This window comes from Morus notabilis, unplaced genomic scaffold (genome assembly GCF_000414095.1).
Source record: "Morus notabilis unplaced genomic scaffold, ASM41409v2 Scaffold467, whole genome shotgun sequence".
Lineage (NCBI taxonomy): Eukaryota > Viridiplantae > Streptophyta > Magnoliopsida > Rosales > Moraceae > Morus > Morus notabilis.
Genome location: NW_010361652.1, coordinates 605,030 through 624,022, shown reverse-complemented (window position 1 = coordinate 624,022; position 18,993 = coordinate 605,030). Strand labels below are relative to the sequence as shown.

Sequence of the window (18,993 nt, the reverse complement as noted above, 5' to 3'; positions counted from 1 at the left end):
AAGCATCACAGGAAATAAAAAATAAATTCTTATTTTCACAATCTGCATTTTCATTGTAAGCTTTTAAAGCTAAGAGTGTATCATTCAATGATATGAATGGCTAACGAACAAGTACTACCTTTACAAAGTAGTCAGTACAGTTTCAGGAACTAGCAACGACACCAATCTGTTATTAACAGCGTAGGAAAACCTCAATCTCGCTTTGAAAAATGAATGAAACCTTGGTTGTTAATATATGCACGACTAGAGATATTTTATCTACGGCATCATCCAGATAGCCTCTTCTTGGTGTGGAGAGAAATTTATGCCTTCTGGATGCAACCCTCTTCAGGATATTATAAAACTCCAGACTTTTCTGTTCTGCTGCTGGCATATGTTTTACTCTGTTCTGTAACTAGTTTACGTAGAAACATCGAAATCTTGCGTGTACGCAGAGGTTTCAATTACTCCCAGTCAGCTTGCCTGGGCCTGGTTCGAAACTAAAGAAGCACATCACATTTGACTCATGAGCGAAATAAGGACAACTATTTAAAAAATAATCAGCACAAGGAAAAGCTACCATAACAAATTGCTCTTCCGCTAGTGGCCGTTTTCTCTCAGTGCCTCTAGAATTTTGTCCACCCATCTGCTAGCCAAAACAAGCAGCATCAGAAAAGAATCGACAAGAAAATGAATCAGACTGCATCTCTTAGTAGGCTCCACAATCTAAAACTGTGTAATTTCTCTATAATAGAAGAATCAATAGTTACCAGGTTAGACAATGAATATTACCCTTCAAGACCTGGATTTGTTGGGTAGTACACATTTCTCAGGCCCAATCTTTTTGCAGCGGAGGCAGTTGTCTCACCAATACAAGCAACTGAATTGCGCCATTGTTCCGGCTTCGGAAGGAGATTGACCCAGGCACTATTCAAACAGAGAGAATACATAGAATATGAAAATGTGTTTGTGGATCTTATCGTATCATAAAGCAATGAAAAACTTTAACCAACACAATGGCCAAAAGTGAATCTGGATATAGAATGATCAACATCAAACACTTTAGTTTAAATCAGTAATGAATTAACCGATGGAAAAAATATAATTACTCCAGTAAAACTTAATAAAACCGAAAAAATCCTAGTAACTTGAAGATTGTATAAATTTTCAACTTGGTACTCACCGAATGGCGGAAGGTGATGCAACTGTGACCACAGGGGCAGACAGTGCCTGCTCGAAGACCTTTTGGTCCACATCTTGAACAGGTGCCTGTAAGAAATTCCCCAGAAACCATGAATTTCACTGATATAAAATAAACAATCAGCTATCAACTAAATCACCCAATTAGCATTCTTGTATCTGTCAGCTATGACCTTGATGAGGAGGCTATTTACCGACAAATCAAGTACCTTTGAGTTCAAATATTTGTAAGTTTTCAAGTATTTTTATTAGTTTTATGTGTTTTATTTTGTTTTTGTAAGTTGAAGCTAAAACGGAATATAATGAGCGAAAATTTGACTTCAGAACATACTTCAGAATTTTGGACATAACTTTGAGTGCGTTTGAAACTCGTTCCAAAATAATTTTGTTTTTTGTATGAAAATGAAAATGAAAACGTTTTCAATCTCAGACATAAATCATTTTTGAAAATACGTTTAGTAGTTTTATCAAAAGATTGTTTTCAGTATAAAAATGTCCATTAATATCTCTCTCTCTCTGCTCGAGAGAGGAAAAAATGGAAACAAAATATGAAAAACGACTAAAAGTTGTTTTTCATTTCTCTCCCATTTTACACTAAACCAAAAAATCATTTTCATTTCCGTTTTTTGTCTTTAATTGTACCAAACGTCGTTTCTCTTATGTTTTCATTTTTTCTTTCTCAAAAAACGTGAAAAACAAAAACAAAAACAACTCCAAACACAACCTTTGTCATCTGAAGTCCAAATGAGGTGATCTTTGTGGCGGTAGAAAGATAAGAGATAGAGTCACAACTTTCATGAAGACACCAAACGCTAATTCGGCCATAGAGAAGGCGAAAATCCTCCTCAAAGTCAGAAACCTGCTACAGTGGGAAAATCCACCCGCTGCAGCGGGAAAAACACCCGCTGCAGCGGGTTTGCCTGCGCCACTAGGGTTTTTTTTTAGAAATCCTAACGGCGTTGTAGCGCCAATACGCGTAATGATGTCATTTTCGGGCTAATTTGCGGGGGGATATAAAAGGCAAATGTTCTAAGAATCAAATTGATGGAGGAAGAGAGGAAAAAGATGCATAAAATCCCTAGAGAAGAAGGAACTTTGGAGGCTCAAATCCCATGATTTCATTGAAGATCCTTGAAGAAGACGGTGAATTCAAGCTTAGAAGATCATTCTTCCAACATAGTTCTTCCTTCTCCCTTTATTTCCTTTTTAGTTTTTCAAATTTTGTTTTTGGTTATGGATTCCTCTATGTTGAGCTAGAATATTATTTTAGGACTTGATGTAATCTTATTTCAACTATAATTTGAATATTTTGCCAAATGTTAGTTTGATTTTGATGGGAACCGGGAGTTGTTGGTGTCTAGTAGGAGGATGAAGCGTTAGATAATTAGTGTTGCTGACGTGAATTTGAATAAGTAAGGCTGGTTAATTGAGAGTCTTCTGGAGGAAGTTTTCGGCATTCTTGTTGGGAAAGCTTCTCTTGTAATAACTGAATTTAGTTAGAGTTGTAGTGTTAGCAGAGTCTATAAATAAGCAGGGGTTCCTAGAGATTGGGGACTTTTGGATTGTATAGAATTGTGAGGAGAGACGGTGATTCTCTCGAATAATCACCCGAGTGTGTAATTCGTCCTTCATTAATCTAGAGGTTTCCATCAAATTGGTATCAGAGCTGTTCTGATTGGGAATGGTTGCTTCAAGAGCTGAAAAAATGTAAGGCAGAGTGGAAATGGTGGAGAAGGACATCAGAGAGCTTAAGGGAGTTGTTGGACAACTTTCGGTGGACAAGGGAGCTGTGAAGGATTACATGAAGGAACTTACCGATTGGATGAGGTCGGGGAACGGCGCGAATCCATCGGCAGAGCAGGTTAGGGCTTCTGCTTCGAACGAGGTAGAAGGCAGCGGCGCGACGGCGGCGGCGGTTCATCCCGGTCAAGGTTCAGCACCGATTGGCGGGGAATCTAGGTTTCGCCGAATGGAAATCCCTCTTTTCAGTGGCGATGACCCGCTTGGGTGGCTGTTCCGTCTAGAACGATATTTCCAAGTCCAGGGAGTTGGAACGAGTGGCAGCGGCAGTGATTGGCCTCGAAAGGAAGGCGTTGAACTGGTTCCAATGGTTGGAATCCAGATCTGGTCACATCTCGTGGTTGAGATTCAAGGAATCTGTGATTCAGCGGTTTAGGTCTTCGCAAACGGGCAATCATTACGAGGCTTTGATGGCCTTACGACAGGAATCGACGGTAGCTGAATTTCGAGCAACTCTCGTCTCCCTTGAGAGAAGCCGATGAGGAGTTCCTGATGGGAGCTTTCTTGAATGGTCTGGCCGAAGAGATCAAGGCAGAGGTTCGTATGGTGAAGCCTGCCTCTCTTGTCCAACTGATGGACTTGGCCCAAAAGATTGAGGAAAAAAATTGGGCCCTAGAACGGGCTCACATGAAACGGACCTTTAGGCCCAACTTGAGTAAGGAAGTGGATTTTCATTTTCAGGAGATTATGGCGGTTTAAGAAGTTCTGTGACGGGGAGAGTTCCTCCAATAAGTGGTCCTAGTTGGATATCACCCAAACCGACTGAAGGAGGTAGTGCAACAGTGACACGCAGCAGCTCTCTTCAATCCAACGTGTCTGTCAACAAGGAACCTGTTCATGTTTCTTCTCAGCCGGCTAGAAGAAATGAGAATTTCAGGAGGAGGATTTCTAATGCTGAGATGCAATGAAGACGAGAGAAGGGATTATGTTTCCGATGTGAAGAAAAATGGCGAGTCGGTCATGTCTGTCAGAATCCCCAACTCCAGGTTCTTATTGCGGCAGAGGATGAGGAAGAAGAAGCAGTGGCTGCCAAGGCTACCAGCACACCAGGGACACGAGAAGAAGGATCGTTGGAGCTTTCCATGAATTCAATCGTAGGGATTCCATCAATTAATACCATGAAGGTGAAAGGTACGATCTTGAACAAAGAAGTGGTAATTTTGATTGATTCGGGAGCCTCTCATAATTTCATTTCTTGGGGAATGGTGGAGGAACTAAAACTTCCAATAGATGGTACACCTAGTTTTGGAATTATGGTGGGAAATGGATACAAAGTGGCTGGGCAGGGGGTCTGCCGGCAGGTAGAAGTTAGTTTGCAGGGGTTGCACATAATACAAGATTTTTTTCCGATTGAACTTGGTAGCACCAATGTGATTTTAGGTTTACTTGGCTAGGCATGTTAGGAGAGGTAAGTACCAATTGGAAGAAATTAACTATGCAGTTCGATTGGCAGAGCAAACAAGTGTTGCTTCAGAGCGACCCTTCTTTGTCCAAAACTTTAGTGTCTCTCAAGGCAATGCTTAAAGCTATTCAGGAAGATGGACAAGGGTTTTTGGTGGAATTTGGGCAAGTGACATTGTTAGACCAATCGGTTGGAGTTGTGGAAGATGCTGCTTTGGAAGGGTTGCTCACTGAATTTCACTCGGTGTTTGAACCTCCCGCAAGCCTTCCTCCTTTGTGATTTCATGACCATGCAGTTCTACTTAAGGAGGGGACAGAACCTCCCAATTTAAGGCCATACCGTTTCCCACATTCACAAAAGAATGAGATTGAAAGAATTGTGAAGGAAATGATGGCAGCAGGGATCATTAAGCATAGTAACAGTCCGTTTTCGAGTCCGGTGTTGCTGGTCAAGAAGAAATCTGGTGAGTGGCGTTTTTGCGTGGACTATCGCGCACTAAACAAGATCACCGTTCCTGATCGGTTTCCGATTCCTACCATAGATGAGTTGTTGGACGAGCTTAGGGGTGCGGTTTTCTTTTCCAAATTGGACTTGAAATCCGGCTACCATCAAATTAGAGTGCGTGAGGAGGATACACCGAAAACAGCCTTTCGCACTCACACCGGTCATTACGAATTCTTGGTTATGCCTTTTGGCTTAACAAACGCCCCGGTAACCTTTCAATCCTTAATGAACGAAGTTTTCCGTTCGCACTTACGGCAGTTTGTTTTGGTCTTTTTCGATGATATTCTTGTCTATAGCAAGGATTGGGCTACCCATATGCAGCACTTGAGATGTGTTTTTGAATTGCTAAAGCAACACCAATTGGTGGCCAACAAGAAAAAGTGTGTTTTTGGGCAGCCACGAGTGGAATATTTGGGCCATATTATCACGGATTCTAGGGTTCAAGCCGATCCGGAGAAAATTGCTGCCATGGTTGATTGGCTCGTGTGTTGAGAATAGTGTCCTAGAAGCATGAGATGTAATATGATATTTATTATTTAATTAATAAAAGAGTTTATTCATCATTTTATCTGCATATATTTATGAATATTTTATGAATATCAAATGAAAATTCCGTGATTATTTATGTAACCTTAAACATTGTATATAAGTGTTATATACGAGAGGATAATGTTTAAGGATAATAATTAAAAACGTTGTTCATAATGAATTTAATTAAAGTTCAAAATATTTATTAAAACATTATTAATACATGTCATTCTCATTTAGAATGAAACGGTACTATCCGCACTGTTAATATGGTGAGATATTGAATGAGTGTATTTCGCATAATGAGATTGTGTGGAACAGGGATATAGACACAATATGAAATTCTGATAATTTCCGTTAAGCATAGAAATTCTAATTGAGCCTACCGATGGTCATATATAGAATGATCTTAATCTTAAGTTCTTAGCAGATTATTATTTATGGATTTGTATTTTTTTATTTACTCGGTACGGATTCCGAGACCCTGAATCATATTTCTTGTATTTTGAAAACATGATGAAGTAGGTAGCCGTGAATGTTATTATACGAGATAGAATTCATTCTTTCTTGAGAAAGAAGTAGATAAATAATTCTCTTGAGTGTGGATTCGGTACTTGGATTAATAAGAGCGCTCTGGTTCATGAATGTATTTTATGAATCACTATCCATTAGAGAATCAATGGTACTTAAGCATAAAGATATAATTAGAGAGGTTAACAGATTCTACCTGGCTCTAATTATGAATTATTTATGAAAGATTGATCTATATGCAATGACTATATCAAATGGACAGTTCACAATTTAACAGTAATTAATGTCTATAATTTCGAGAGTTTAATTCCAAGTTTATAGTGGAGTAACTATTGAAATTAATAGAATTAATTAATTAATTATTAATTTTATTAGAACTCGGAATTATAGATCCATTAGTCCTCACGTCGTCCTTGTAATTCTACCAGACACAAAGGACAAAATGTGAATTTTAGAATTATAAAATTCTAAAATTAAATACTCGAACCGGCCACAAGAGATAAGGTAAAGGAAAATTTTTTGTTCAAAATTCAAACGGGAGTGAGATTTGATTCCTTCCAGAAGTTGGACTTCTACTCTATAAATAAGATATGATGAAAAATTGCGCGTGACAATTTTTTAGGCTAACTTAGAGGGGCTGGCCGAATTTCCCATTATAGAGAGAAGGAAAATTTTTTCTAAAAAAATTTCACATCGTGCATGCATTGGTGTTTGTAGAAAATTCGAGTGTTTGAATTAACCCGTTTTAGTCTCGAGTGTGCCCACACACACGTCTACATAGATTCAAGGAATTAACGTGGAAGACTTTAGTTTTCTAAACACAAGCCTTTGGAGCAAGGATTGTTCGTGGTCAAAAAACTCAAGTTATCATCCGAGTCGGCCTCCAGATATTTTTCCTAATTGAGTTCTTGATATATAAATTAATGTGATTAATTTATTCGTGCATAAATTAATATAATCTATAGAATATCTCAAAAGTTTTATGAAAATTTTTGTTATACTTGATCCGACCTCCCGCCACGCTTCCGCATCCGAATTCGATTCGGTTACCAACACCGTGCCTAAGACTATTCGGGATCTTCGGGGATTTTTAGGCCTCACCGGCTATTACAAGCGTTTTGTGAGGGATTATGGGAAGGTGGCTGAGCCTTTAACACGCCTCCTTAAAAAAGATGCGTTTGTGGACTTCGGAAGCCCAGGGTGCTTTCGAAGAGTTAAAACAGCGGATGGTCACTATTCTGGTGCTCGCTTTACCGGACTTCACCAAAACTTTTATCATTGAGACCGATGCTTCTGGACGCGGGTTGGGGGCGGTTTTGATGCAGGACAATCGGCCTATTGCTTTTATCAGCCAGTCACTCTCCGATCGTGGTCGCTCCAAGTCTGTGTATGAGCGCAAGCACATGGCGGTTGTTTTGGCCACAAAAAAATAGCGTCATATCTTTTGGGAAGGCATTTTATAGTGCAGACGGACCAACGTAGCTTGCAGTTCCTTCTTGAACAGCAAATCATGAATGAGGCCCAGCAAAAGTGGATTTGCAAACTCATTGGTTTGGACTTTGAAATTCAATATAAACCGGGGCGGGACAACCGGGTGGCTGATGCCCTTTCCAGAAAACACGAGGAACCTCTCCTGCAAGTGTTTTCTATTGTGCACATGCGAGAACTGGAAGCTATTGAAGAAGCGGTGTAGAAGGATGATAAGTTACGGCTGATTGTTCAAGGGCTTTTGTTGGATCCTCAATTCAAAGCCGGTTATCAACTCAGGGGTGGCCGGTTCTATTTCAAAGATAGGTTGGTGTTACCACAGCATTCTCCTTTAGTTACCAAATTTTTCCGTGAGTTCCATTCCTCAGCGGTGGGAGGTCATTCCGGATTCTTTCGTACCTATAAGCGCTTGGCGACCGTCCTATTTTGGAAAGGGATGAAACGTGATATTCAGCGCTTGGTCGCTGAATGCGACACCAACGGGTGAAGTATGATGCCCTGAAACCAGCCGGTTTACTACAACCATTGACAATTCCGGAGCAAGTTTGGGATGATGTGTCTTAAGATTTTATTGGGGGTTTGCCTAAGGCCTTGGGGCGTGATACGATTATGGTGGTAGTGGATCGCCTCACCAAATATGTGCATTTTTTCGCACTTTCCCATCCTTTTACAGCTCGGGAAGTTGCGGCCGTTTTTGTGCAGGGAGCGGTTCGTTTGCATGGTTTTCCGCGTTCTATCGTTTCTAACAGGGATCGCGTGTTCATCAGTCACTTTTGGAAGGAGCTGTTTCGACTGGCTGGTACCGAGCTTCGTATGAGCTCTACTTATCATCCGCAAACTGATGGACAGACGAAGGTAGTTAACTGGAGTTTGGAGGATTACTTAAGGTGTTTTTGTGGTAACAAACCATGTCAGTGGCCTAATTGGTTAGGATGGGCTGAGTTTTGGTTCAATACGACCTTCCACAGTTCGGCTGGCATGACACCTTTTCACGCTTTGTATGGTCGTGAGGCCCCTATTCTATTCTGTTGGGAGGACAGTAGCTCGGCCGTGGAGGCTATTAATCATCAGTTACGTGACCGCAATGACATACTTAGGGAGTTGAAGGAGCGTTTAATTACTGCCCAGCAGCGGATGAAGTTGTACGCGGACAAGAAGCGCCGGGATGTTCAATTTGGGGTTGGCAATTGGGTTTTCTTGAAGCTCCAGCCTTATCGGTTGCGGTCGCTGGCCCGTCAGCACAATGAAAAGTTAAGTCCTCACTTCGATGGGCCCTTTTTGGTGGTGGAGCGGATTGGTGAGGTTGCATACCGTCTACAACTTCCGTCTTTTGCGCGCATTCATGATGTCTTCCATGTGTCCCAACTGCGGAAGGTGTTATAGCCTTCTACACCGGTGCAGCAGTTTCCGGCTACCTTGACAGAGGACATGGAGTTGGCAGTTGAGCCCGCAGCCTTGCTTCAGTATCGGAAATTATTGGATGGCTCTCTTGATTGGGGAGAGCACCTCCTATTTTCCGTATAATCGCTAAAGTACCTAAAGGACGAGAAGTGGTGAACCTCTATTTGCCTTTAGGTACTTAGTCGCTATACTTGACCGACGTCGGCTCCATACGGTAAGATTAAGGTATGATTGTATTACAAAACGCTTTACTTTTTTAAGATAGGCCATTTATTCCATTCCTTCATAATGGAGGGCCTTTTTCTTTTTATAAGGTCGGCCCTTATCGGTTCTAGTCCAATGGAAGGATCTCCCTGAGTGTGACAGCACCTGAGAGTCGTAGGAGTTGTGGTATGCCCAGTTTCCTGACTTGAACCTTGAGGACAAGGTTCTTGCGCATGGGGAGGGTGATGATGGGAACCGGGAGTTGTTGGTGTATAGTAGGAGGATGAAGCATTAGATAATTAGGGCATGTTCTTTTATCCAAAAAATTCAAAAAAAAACAACTCGAGTTTCAACTTTATTCAAGTTCATGTTCTTTTAAGTTTCAACTTTATTCAACTTTACTCAACTTTATTCAAGTTACAACTTCAACTCAAAAACTACACTCAAGTTACACTCCAAAAGAACAACCCCTTAGTGTTGCTGACATGGATTTGAATAAGTAAGGCTGGTTAATTGAGAGTCTTGTGGAGGAAGTTTTCGGCATTCTTACTGGGAAAGCTTCTCTTGTAATAATTGAATTTAGTTAGAGTTGTAGTGTTAGCAGAGTCTATAAATAAGCAGGGGTTCCTAGAGATTGGGGACTTTAGGATTGTATAGAATTGTTAGGAGATACGGTGATTCTCTCGAATAATCACCCGAGTGTGTAATTCGTCCTTCATTAATCTAGAGGTTTCCATCAGATTTCCAGTTAATTCATTTGTGTTTCTCTATGCTTATTGCTTTAATTTCTATTTTCATGGATTAGAGATATACATGTGTGAATTTAGGCTCGAGAGAGTTACTTTCACATGTTGGAATTGGGAAACACAACATAGAGTTAGTTGAGTTCGAGAGGCCAATTGATTCGGGAGGCCAATTAATTCGGAAAATTAAAATTAGATTGCTTAATGGATGCTTGATTCGGTTAGGCTAATAGGGATATTGTTTAACTGGGTTTTGCACACTATTTTGCTCGGCACTCGGCAGAAGGAGTGAAATTACCTTCGAAAACCTAAGATTAATGAATTGAGTGGAATTGGCTATCATTGGCTTGATAGAATGAACATAGGAATAATAAGGTGAAGTTAAGTCCCTAATACATTTGTGCATAGAAGTTTTCATATTTTATCTTGTTTTAGTATTTATATTTGTTATAGTTTTACTTTTATTTCATTAAGATTCGGTTGTCTAGATAAAGTTAAGTTACGATAATTGCGGTACTTAGCGTCAATTTAACACTCAATCTCTGTGGAGACGATACTCACTCACCCTACATTATCAAAACTTGACACTGTACGCTTGTGAGTGAACAAGTTTTTGGCGCCGTTGCCGGATATTGGCGTTTTAGATTGTTGCTAATATTGTGAGTAGGTGTTTCTTTACTTCTTATTGATTTTTATTTTGCTTTACTTTTCTTTGTTTTTAATTAGAATGTTTTTGTAGTTTTTATGTTGTTTTCCTAGTTTTTATTTCTTTTGAGTGCTTTATTTTTGCGAGCTACTTGGAGATGTCACATCGACTAGTTCTCTTAAGATTTGCTCAACGAGAGTCAGAGTCCTTTTATAGTGCTTGGGATAGATATAAGGAATTGCTCATTGAGCTCCCCAAGCATGGTCTCTCGAGAGAGTGTCAACTACAAAACTTCCTCGATGGAACGCCGCAACACGAACTTGGGTGGAAAGAGGAAATGGTATCACCTCTCTCTACCAATTATCAGCGGATGAAGTGTCTTGATTTTTGGAAGACATGGCCGATTATGACAATTGGTGTTGGAATCATTCTCCAAACAACCAAGGTTGGGAGGAGAGTTCTAACTTTTTGGAGCCATGGTACGACACTCAACCTCAACAAGTGAAGTCTTCTCTAGACCTTGAAGAGATTCTTGCCCAATTCGTGGTGGAGACAAGACTTAGTAGAGAGAAGTTGGTGAGGATTGAGACCCTTTGTAACTTACAAGACGAGTTTGCCCGACTTCAAGCGGAGTTTTCAAGAATGAAGGAGTCTTTAAATGATTCGATTGAAACCATGACAAGGAGGGTGGCAATGAGAGACTGACAAGTCACCAACATGTATGAAAGCCACCGTGAGGAGCCGAGTATAAGTAGGAGGAACTTCAATTTGTTCGATGATGATAATTCAATTGAGGAAGAGACTCGAGAAGTGTTCATCGATGATGATGAATCACAAGATGATGTTCAAAAGTCTACACATTTGAGATCCAAGTTGTTATACCACCACTGATCAAAGAAGAACACATCTATGAAGATCCAATGTGGTTGTCACCTCCTCCACCATCTCTAGCACTATTCATTCAAGCCTCCCAAGCTTATGAGCCTGAGCCAAGTCAAGTTGAGCGAATGAGCCAATTAATTCCATATCCCGCCAAGCTTGAGGGCGTCAAGAATCAAGACCCATATGTCGTGTTGTACGGCACGTACTATGAGCGGAAGCCACTCTTTGACGAGCTTTCACGGTATTGGAATTAATGAGTCTCAAGATGCAATTTATGGAAGAAGGCCCGCAACAACCTGAGTATATGCCACTATGCCCTTAGCATCTTCGCTGACCACATTAGGAGGCGAGATTGTCTCGCCTCAACGGTACATATTCTTGTTCCCTTGTGCTTAAATTGATTATTTAAACATTGAGGACAATGCTTCTCTTGAGTCTGGGGGTGGGAACACTTGTTTATTGATTATGTTGGGTTTTGATTTTTGCTTTTGTGTTGGTTAATGTGACTTTTCTTCCTATGAATTGTGTTCTTTTAGCTAGAATTTTATTTGTGTTTCTTTTAGTTTATTTGAATAAGTTGTGAGTTTTGTTGAAATGAGATAGATTCGATGATGATAATGAATGTCATAATTTGTTTCTTAGGTGTTTGGAAATGTAATTCGTTGAGTTTTATGTGTGCTTTATTTGCATTGATTGAACCTCGTTTTTTATTCTCGACTTTTGAGCACTTCGAACCATGATCACTTGATATTTTGAGCCTTTGGCGAACATTTGTGTGCATTAGATGAACTTTGATATCTCATGAACTCTAGAACCCATTTGAGTGAAGCTCGAGGTGAAATCCTAGGTTGGGGTGTTGTTGGAGAAATGATTTAGGCATTTTTTTGGATCGTTTGAGCCTTAAATAGCTAACCTATAGAAAACTTACCACTAGTCTCCCCCATTGAGCCTATGTCTAGTCTCCCTCATTAAGCCTATGTGACCCCGTTTTCTTTCATTACCCACATAAATTAACCTAGCCATTTTATGAATGCCCTTCACTTAACCTATCATTTATGGGCATGTTTGCATCATTGCATGAATTTGAAGATATAATTGTTGAGAGCAATCATGAAAGTTTTGAGCATTTCATTTGTGGTTTGGGAATTCAAAACAAAAAAAAAAAAACAACAAAAAGAAATTCTTATGAATTTCTTGTTTTTGTGCCCGTTCACTTCGCTGATTCGAGTTTGTAATTCGAGTTGAGATGTGATTTTATGTGAGAGCTTTTTACTGTAGCAAAAAAGTTAGATGTGATTGTTTCTGAGAGCTTTTACTGTAGCAAAACTCAAATTCTAAACTCGAATCGGCGAAATGAACGGGGCCTTTGTGTTTCGAGTTTATTCACGAATAAAGTTTTGTGGGAATGATGGTAAATAGAGAATTGAGCAAAGTGGGAGTTGGGGTGTGAGTTTCCAATCATTCATGCAAGATCCATGGGGTGCACTTCATGCCTAGGGTGATCTTAAGTCTAAAATTTTCCATCTCATCTACCTTACACTCTAGCCTTACATTACAACCCTTAAAAGACCTATTGATCTTTAATGACATAGCCGACATTAGTGGAGAGCAACATGAAAAATGGGCCTATGGTAGTTCTCAATTGCATTATCTAGAGATCTCTCATAGTCTGTCAAAGCACATAGGTCTATCAAGGTTAAATTTATTAAGTGAGATTGATTCGGCACACACTTACACTTAGAGAGTCTTGAATGAGGTGAAATTGGTGCTTGATGTTGAAATTCTAAAAAATCTCAGTGTTTGAATTTCCTTTGAACTTTGATGCATTGCATGGCCTTTGAGATATATGTCTAGCTATCGAATGGATACAAAACTCACACCTTAGTTTTTAAGTTATTGTTGGTTTACGTTGTTTTCTCCTTCATTTTTATTTTGCTTTCTTTTGTTTTGCTTGAGGACAAGCAAAGGTTTAGGTTTGGGAGTATTTGATGAGGAGGTTATTTACCGACAAATCAAGAACCTTTGAGTTCAAATATTTGTAAGTTTTCAAGCATTTTTATTAGTTTAATGTGCTTTATTTTGTTTTTGCAGGTTGAACCTAAAATGGAATAAAATGCGCGAAAATTTAACTTCAGAACATACTTCAAATTTTTGGGCATAACTTTGTCATCTGAAGTCCAAGTGAGGTGATCTTTGTGGCGTTAGAAAGATAAGAGATAGAGTCACAACTTTCGTGAAGACACCAAACGCTAATTCGGCCATAGAGAAGGCGAAAATCCTCCTCAAAGTCAGAAACCCGCTATAGCAGGAAAATCCACCCGCTGTAGCGGGAAAAACACCCGCTGCAACGGGTTTGCCTGCGCCACTAGGGTTTTTTTTTTAGAAATCCTAACGGCGTTGCAATGCCAATATGCGTAATGATGTCATTTTAGGGCTGATTTGAGGGGGGATATAAAAGGCAAATGTTCTAAGAATCAAATTGATGGAGGAAGAGAGGAAAAAGATGTATAAAATCCCTAGAGAAGAAGGAACTTTGGAGGCTCAAATCCCATGATTTCATTGAAGATCCTTGAGAAGATGGTGGATTCAAGCTTAGAAGATCATTCTTCCAACATAGTTCTTCCTTCTCCCTTTATTTCCTTTTTAGTTTTTTAGATTTTGTTTTTGGTTATGGATTCCTCTATGTTGAGCTAGAATATTATTTTAGGACTTAATGTAATCTTATTTGAACTACGTTTTGAATATTTTGCCAAATGTTAGTTTGATTTCCACTTAATTCATTTGTGTTTCTCTATAGTTATTGCTTTAATTTCTATTTTCGTGGATTAGAGATATAAATGTGTGAATTTAGACTCGGGAGAGTTACTTTGACATGTTGGAATTGGGAAACACAATATAGAGTTAGTTGAGTTCGGGAGGCCAATTAATTCGGAAAATCAAAATTAGGTTGCTTAATGGATGCTTGATTCGGTTAGGCTAATAGGGATATTGTTTAACTAGGTTTTGCATACTATTTTGCTTAGCACTTGGGAGAGGGAGTGAAATTACCTTCGAAAACCTAAGGTTAATGAATTGAGTGGAATTGGCTAGCATTGGCTTGATAGGATGAACATAGGAATAATAAGGTGAAGTTACGTCCCTAGTACATTTGTGCATAGAAGTTTCCGTATTTTATCTTGTTTTAGTATTTATATTTGTTCTAGTTTTACTTTTATTTCATTAAGATTCAGTTGCCTAGATAAAGTTAAATTACGATAATTGCAGTACTTAGCGTCAATTTAACACTCAATCCCTATGGAGACGATACTCACTCACCCTACATTATCAAAACTTGACACCGTACGCTTCCACAAAAACCATGAATTTCACTGATATAAAATAAACAATCTGCTATCAACTAAATCACCCAATTAGCATTCTTGTATCCGTCAGCTATGACCTATAACAGACAGATAAGTTTTCGAGTTTACAACCCATATAACCCCAAGGAGACTAACGTTTGTGCTGTCAAAGATAATATATCATACCGTTGTGTATGTATTTAGCCGCGTGACTTCAAATCCACGATTAGACAAGCCGTCCTCTGAAATATAAAGAGAATACAAGTTATCCTCTATGCAAAGAAAACCGAGAAACTAGGTCTCAAAATGGACTGGATCAACGGATCTGAATAAAAACATTCCACGTCTACTGTTTTGAAGAAAGCTTTTAATAATGCAACAGAAAGAATGAAGGGGTGAGTTTAAACTATGTAAACTTTTATGCATAATAAAGATAAAAAAACAATGCTCTAATGAAAAGTCAAAGCTGTCCTTAAGAAACCACTGTAAAGCACAAGAGGATTTGTATCCTTTGCTAGCTTTTCTTATTTCGTGAACTGGCTTCTGAAAGAGTCAAGTGAAATTGTCCTTCAAAAGGTCAATTTACTTCTAGTTTCAATTAAAAAAAAAAAGAAATAAATGAATAAAACCAACCAACCAAACAAACAAATCTTTAAAATAAATCATCTCATTCACACCCGTTTGCAAGGTGCCAGGTCCTAAGACCACTTTTTAGTTTAATAACTTATGCTGGTTTTTTCCATTATGCATAAATTGGTCTGATAAGAAATATAACCTATTTTCAAATCCTTTAAGACACATCTATCTCGGATTGGCCAAACAGTATAACTACTTATATGTCCTATGTACTCTATCAGTGCGTAAGTTTAAATGCGTTATTGCCCAAATCAGCCAAATCAACTATGCAGAATCAGAAATAGACCGTTATATTATTTGAAAAGAAAGACTTCAGAAGATAGACATTCATTTTAGTTGATTGTGAAATGTGTCAAGACAACTAGAAACACCAGTAAGGAAAGCATATAACCAGAAAAACACCACAGACCAATCTCATTGCTGGCCTTTGCAGAAGCGGGATATAAGACAGTGCACTTTGTGCTGCTATTTTTCGGAAGCTCCGAAGCCAAAACCTTCCCTGTTGCTGAAAAACGACAATTAGCAAAAAGTTCATTAGTTCCACCAACCAATGTAGTATCCAAAGCGTGGCTTTTTCTCCCCTTCTTTTGTCCCAAAGTCCACACAGTGGCTCAACGAGAGATATAATATTGAACCACTACCACACAATAGTAATATGCTTATATAAGAAATTTCTTGGAAATAACTCCAGAAGTGCAGTAATATTTTGCTAAATAATAATTCCTTACATTCCAAAAACATGATTATAAAAATGGAATGACCCTTCAATACTCGTTGTACAGTTTTTATGGGATTTCAACTCTTTCAAGTAGCCAAGTGAACCATAATAAACATGCGTGAGTGCAGATGCCCAAGCATAAGTACCTTTTGATGGCACAAAAGCAACATCGAGAGATTGTTTCAATGATTGCATTACTTCCTTAAAAATGCTTGCTGTGCCAGCCCCAACAACAGCTATCTTAACATTTGGGGTTCCAGATGCCCTATGGAACAAAACAAAAGCAAGTATATCATCAGTAACAGCCATACCATACTGTATTACATTCTTAAAATAAAATAAACAGCGACAAATGACTTGAATATCTTTTAGACACCCCACTTTTAGAATTTACATATTTGTATCGAAACAGAAGAATATTGCACACTCATCATAATATCAGGATAAAATGCATGCTAACTAGAATTGATATAAGGTTATGGAAAGGGGGGGCATATCCAAAGCAAAGACATATTTCAGATTGTATTTGGGAAATCGAGGCAACAAAAATTAACATATACACTGCAGGAATTAGTCTTGCATAATAGAAAGTACATAGTTAGAAAGTTCTACCCCTTACTTCCATGCCTCTAAAAAGACCGAACCAGCTTCAGGGGAAGTTATGACAATCCAGTCAAAGGCAGTATCTGCATCCGCTATCATCGAGGACCAAAAACTGTCAGTGAATGAATTTTGTATTGTAATTGAATAAAGACAACTAAACACAAGAACATTGTGCACTGTAGAAATTTAATTTTCATTGGCAATATGTCAGACAATAAATAGGGATTCTACCACAGGCAAAAACTCCTTAAGAATATAAACTTAATCCAACCATAGCCAGCATCTGCAGCCATATAGTTGTCTGAACCACTACATGGTTAAGAAAAACAAAGATAAATCCTGATTCAGCTCAACAAATAGATTGGGCTGATGTCAATTAGGTACATAATCAATATTCTTTTGGCTACGAGATTATGTGGGGGAAGTTGGATACTTCAGAGTACATAAATTATTTTGCAACCGTAGCTGTTAGTACACATTGTATAAGCAAAAGGCAGTCACCTTTCGAACTCATCATCAGCCAAAAACCTCTATCCCTGTCAAATTTGATAGAATCACCAGCAAATGTTGCTCCTTATTCTTTGAAACAGGGAAGAAAGTTAAGAGCTTACCACTTAATACAGTAGAAAGCCTATCTAAATCAGGTCCTTTTGTATGCTTAATGAGGGGAAGCTCCAAACAGCTAATTCCATGTTTAGCCTGTACACAACACGTGCAATTTTCCGTCATCATTCCAGGGATGTATTTAACTGCCTTATCCATCAAGTTTGCTGTGGAGTATGATGGATTGACAAAACTATATGTCAACTACACATGTTCATGCATAATGCCAAGCAGGGGCGGAGCCAGAGAATTGAGTGAGGAGGGCCAGATTTTGAGGGAGGGCAAGCATATAAATTTTAGATTTTTAGGGGCCACAAACTACAAAATTCAACAAAATACACATACAAAATTAAGAGAAAAAAAAATCAGATGGGGGCCGCCCACCCTCGGGAAGGTTTGGCTCCACTACTGATGCCAAGTACTAATTGCTATCATGGACCATTATAAAGGTTACGTGAAATTCTACTCTGACACTTTCTACCAATGCTAACCAAAAAAAAAAAAAGGGAAAAAAAAAAGAAGGAAAAGGAAAAGTGAGCTTAATAAACATGCGGCATCATGTTGCCTTTTCAGACTAATGCAGAAATTCACTCCTCTATGCCCAAAAAGCTTCATTAGTGGGCAGAAGATGAAATGACAGTGTGGAATAAGCTCTGAATGAAAATAAAACTTCAATGAGAGTTAAGTCAAATATCTTTATTTAAGGCTTTTTTTTTTTGTTTTTTGTTTTTTTTTCCCCTTTGCAAGTAAGGGAAACTTGAATGTCTCATATTCAGAAACATGGAATTCTAAAATAACAATTAAGAATTATTAAAAAATGGCTCTTTCTCGCTGCTGTAAGCCATCAAAACACACTAGGCCAACGTTTTTCCAGAAATTAATCGATTCAAATAAACAAAAACCAAAACAAAAATCAGCAACTATGAAAACAAAACAAACAGATTGTTCACAGGCAAAAAAAAAAAAAAATGATAATAATGAGAATGCGTCATTCGGTTCCGCATTTAGTCAAACACCTAATCTGATCATTTAATTCTCAATAGCATGCACGAAATGCATCTAAACCAAAAACATATTTAAGAGTTCGACTCCATTACAACACCAACAAGAACCAATGAGAAAGCAACGGATTGAAAATATAATGCAGAAAGAATCCAAAACCCTAGCATTCCAAAACAATGTCCGAGAATCGCATAATCAAAAGAAAGCCTGAGAAAATTCTCACGATGTGACAATGGAGGAGTGAGAAGAGAAAACAGCAAGAGAAAGAAGTACCAGAGCATTGACGAGCTTGCCATTCTTGCCACGCTCTCTGGTGACCACGACTTTTGCCGGCTTCGAAGTTGAAGCTGAAACTGAAGCTGAAGAAGATGAAGAAGAAGAAGAAGAAGAAAGAGAAAAGATTCGCCGGTGAAGATGCCGACAGGAATGAGCTGTCGAAAATGGAGGAGGAGAGAGAGAGACAGAGGAGAGAGAAAATAGCGACATTGAAACGTGTTGCACATACAGGAATGCTGAGGGTAACAGCTATTACCCAATTAAGTATGAAACCTTCATTATTTTATTTCTGTTATAGCGGTAAGGGACACGAAATCCACCGCCAAACCCTTTTTCAAGTAGCGGGAAAAAAAAATGGTTTTCTTTGTGTCACTAATTTAAGTTTAATTACAGTAAAAAAATTTTAAAAATAATTATATTTAAAAATTTTTATTAAATTTTTATATAAATATATATCTTAATTCAAATAAAAAATGTAAATGAGCGAAGTAAGTTCAAAACCTTCG

The 18,993-nt window shown here is 38.6% G+C and overlaps 1 protein-coding gene across 3 annotated transcripts; it reads right to left on the bottom strand.

The window, feature by feature from the left end:
• Positions 1-12: 12 nt before the first annotated feature.
• On the bottom strand, positions 13-18,704 carry LOC21408758 (uroporphyrinogen-III synthase, chloroplastic). Of its 3 annotated transcripts, none has more exons than XM_024167203.1 (10): positions 18,485-18,704; positions 17,218-17,305; positions 16,623-16,698; positions 16,150-16,268; positions 15,695-15,790; positions 14,836-14,891; positions 1,163-1,248; positions 772-906; positions 560-625; positions 13-479 (listed from the first exon to the last, which is right to left on the bottom strand). In XM_024167203.1, exons 1-9 carry the CDS (start codon positions 18,695-18,697, stop codon positions 580-582), a joined length of 915 nt encoding a protein of 304 aa, XP_024022971.1. In that variant the 5' UTR covers positions 18,698-18,704; the 3' UTR covers positions 13-479; positions 560-579. The 3 variants fall into 3 exon arrangements, with proteins under 3 accessions (XP_024022971.1, XP_024022972.1, XP_024022973.1); XM_024167204.1 differs by having other exon boundaries at positions 16,623-16,689; XM_024167205.1 differs by lacking the exons at positions 13-479; positions 560-625 and having other exon boundaries at positions 768-906.
• Positions 18,705-18,993: the final 289 nt, after the last annotated feature.

Bases quoted from the DNA above. Each gene is read 5' to 3' on its own strand.
- LOC21408758 (XM_024167203.1), bottom strand. From the start codon at position 18,697: ATGTCGCTATTTTCTCTCTCCTCTGTCTCTCTCTCTCCTCCTCCATTT. The intron at 1,249-14,835 runs GTATGATATATT...AATTTCTTACAG, and splicing joins GGCTAAATACATACACAACG to GCACCTGTTCAAGATGTGGA. The intron at 907-1,162 runs GTGAGTACCAAG...CTGTTTGAATAG, and splicing joins GCATCACCTTCCGCCATTCG to TGCCTGGGTCAATCTCCTTC.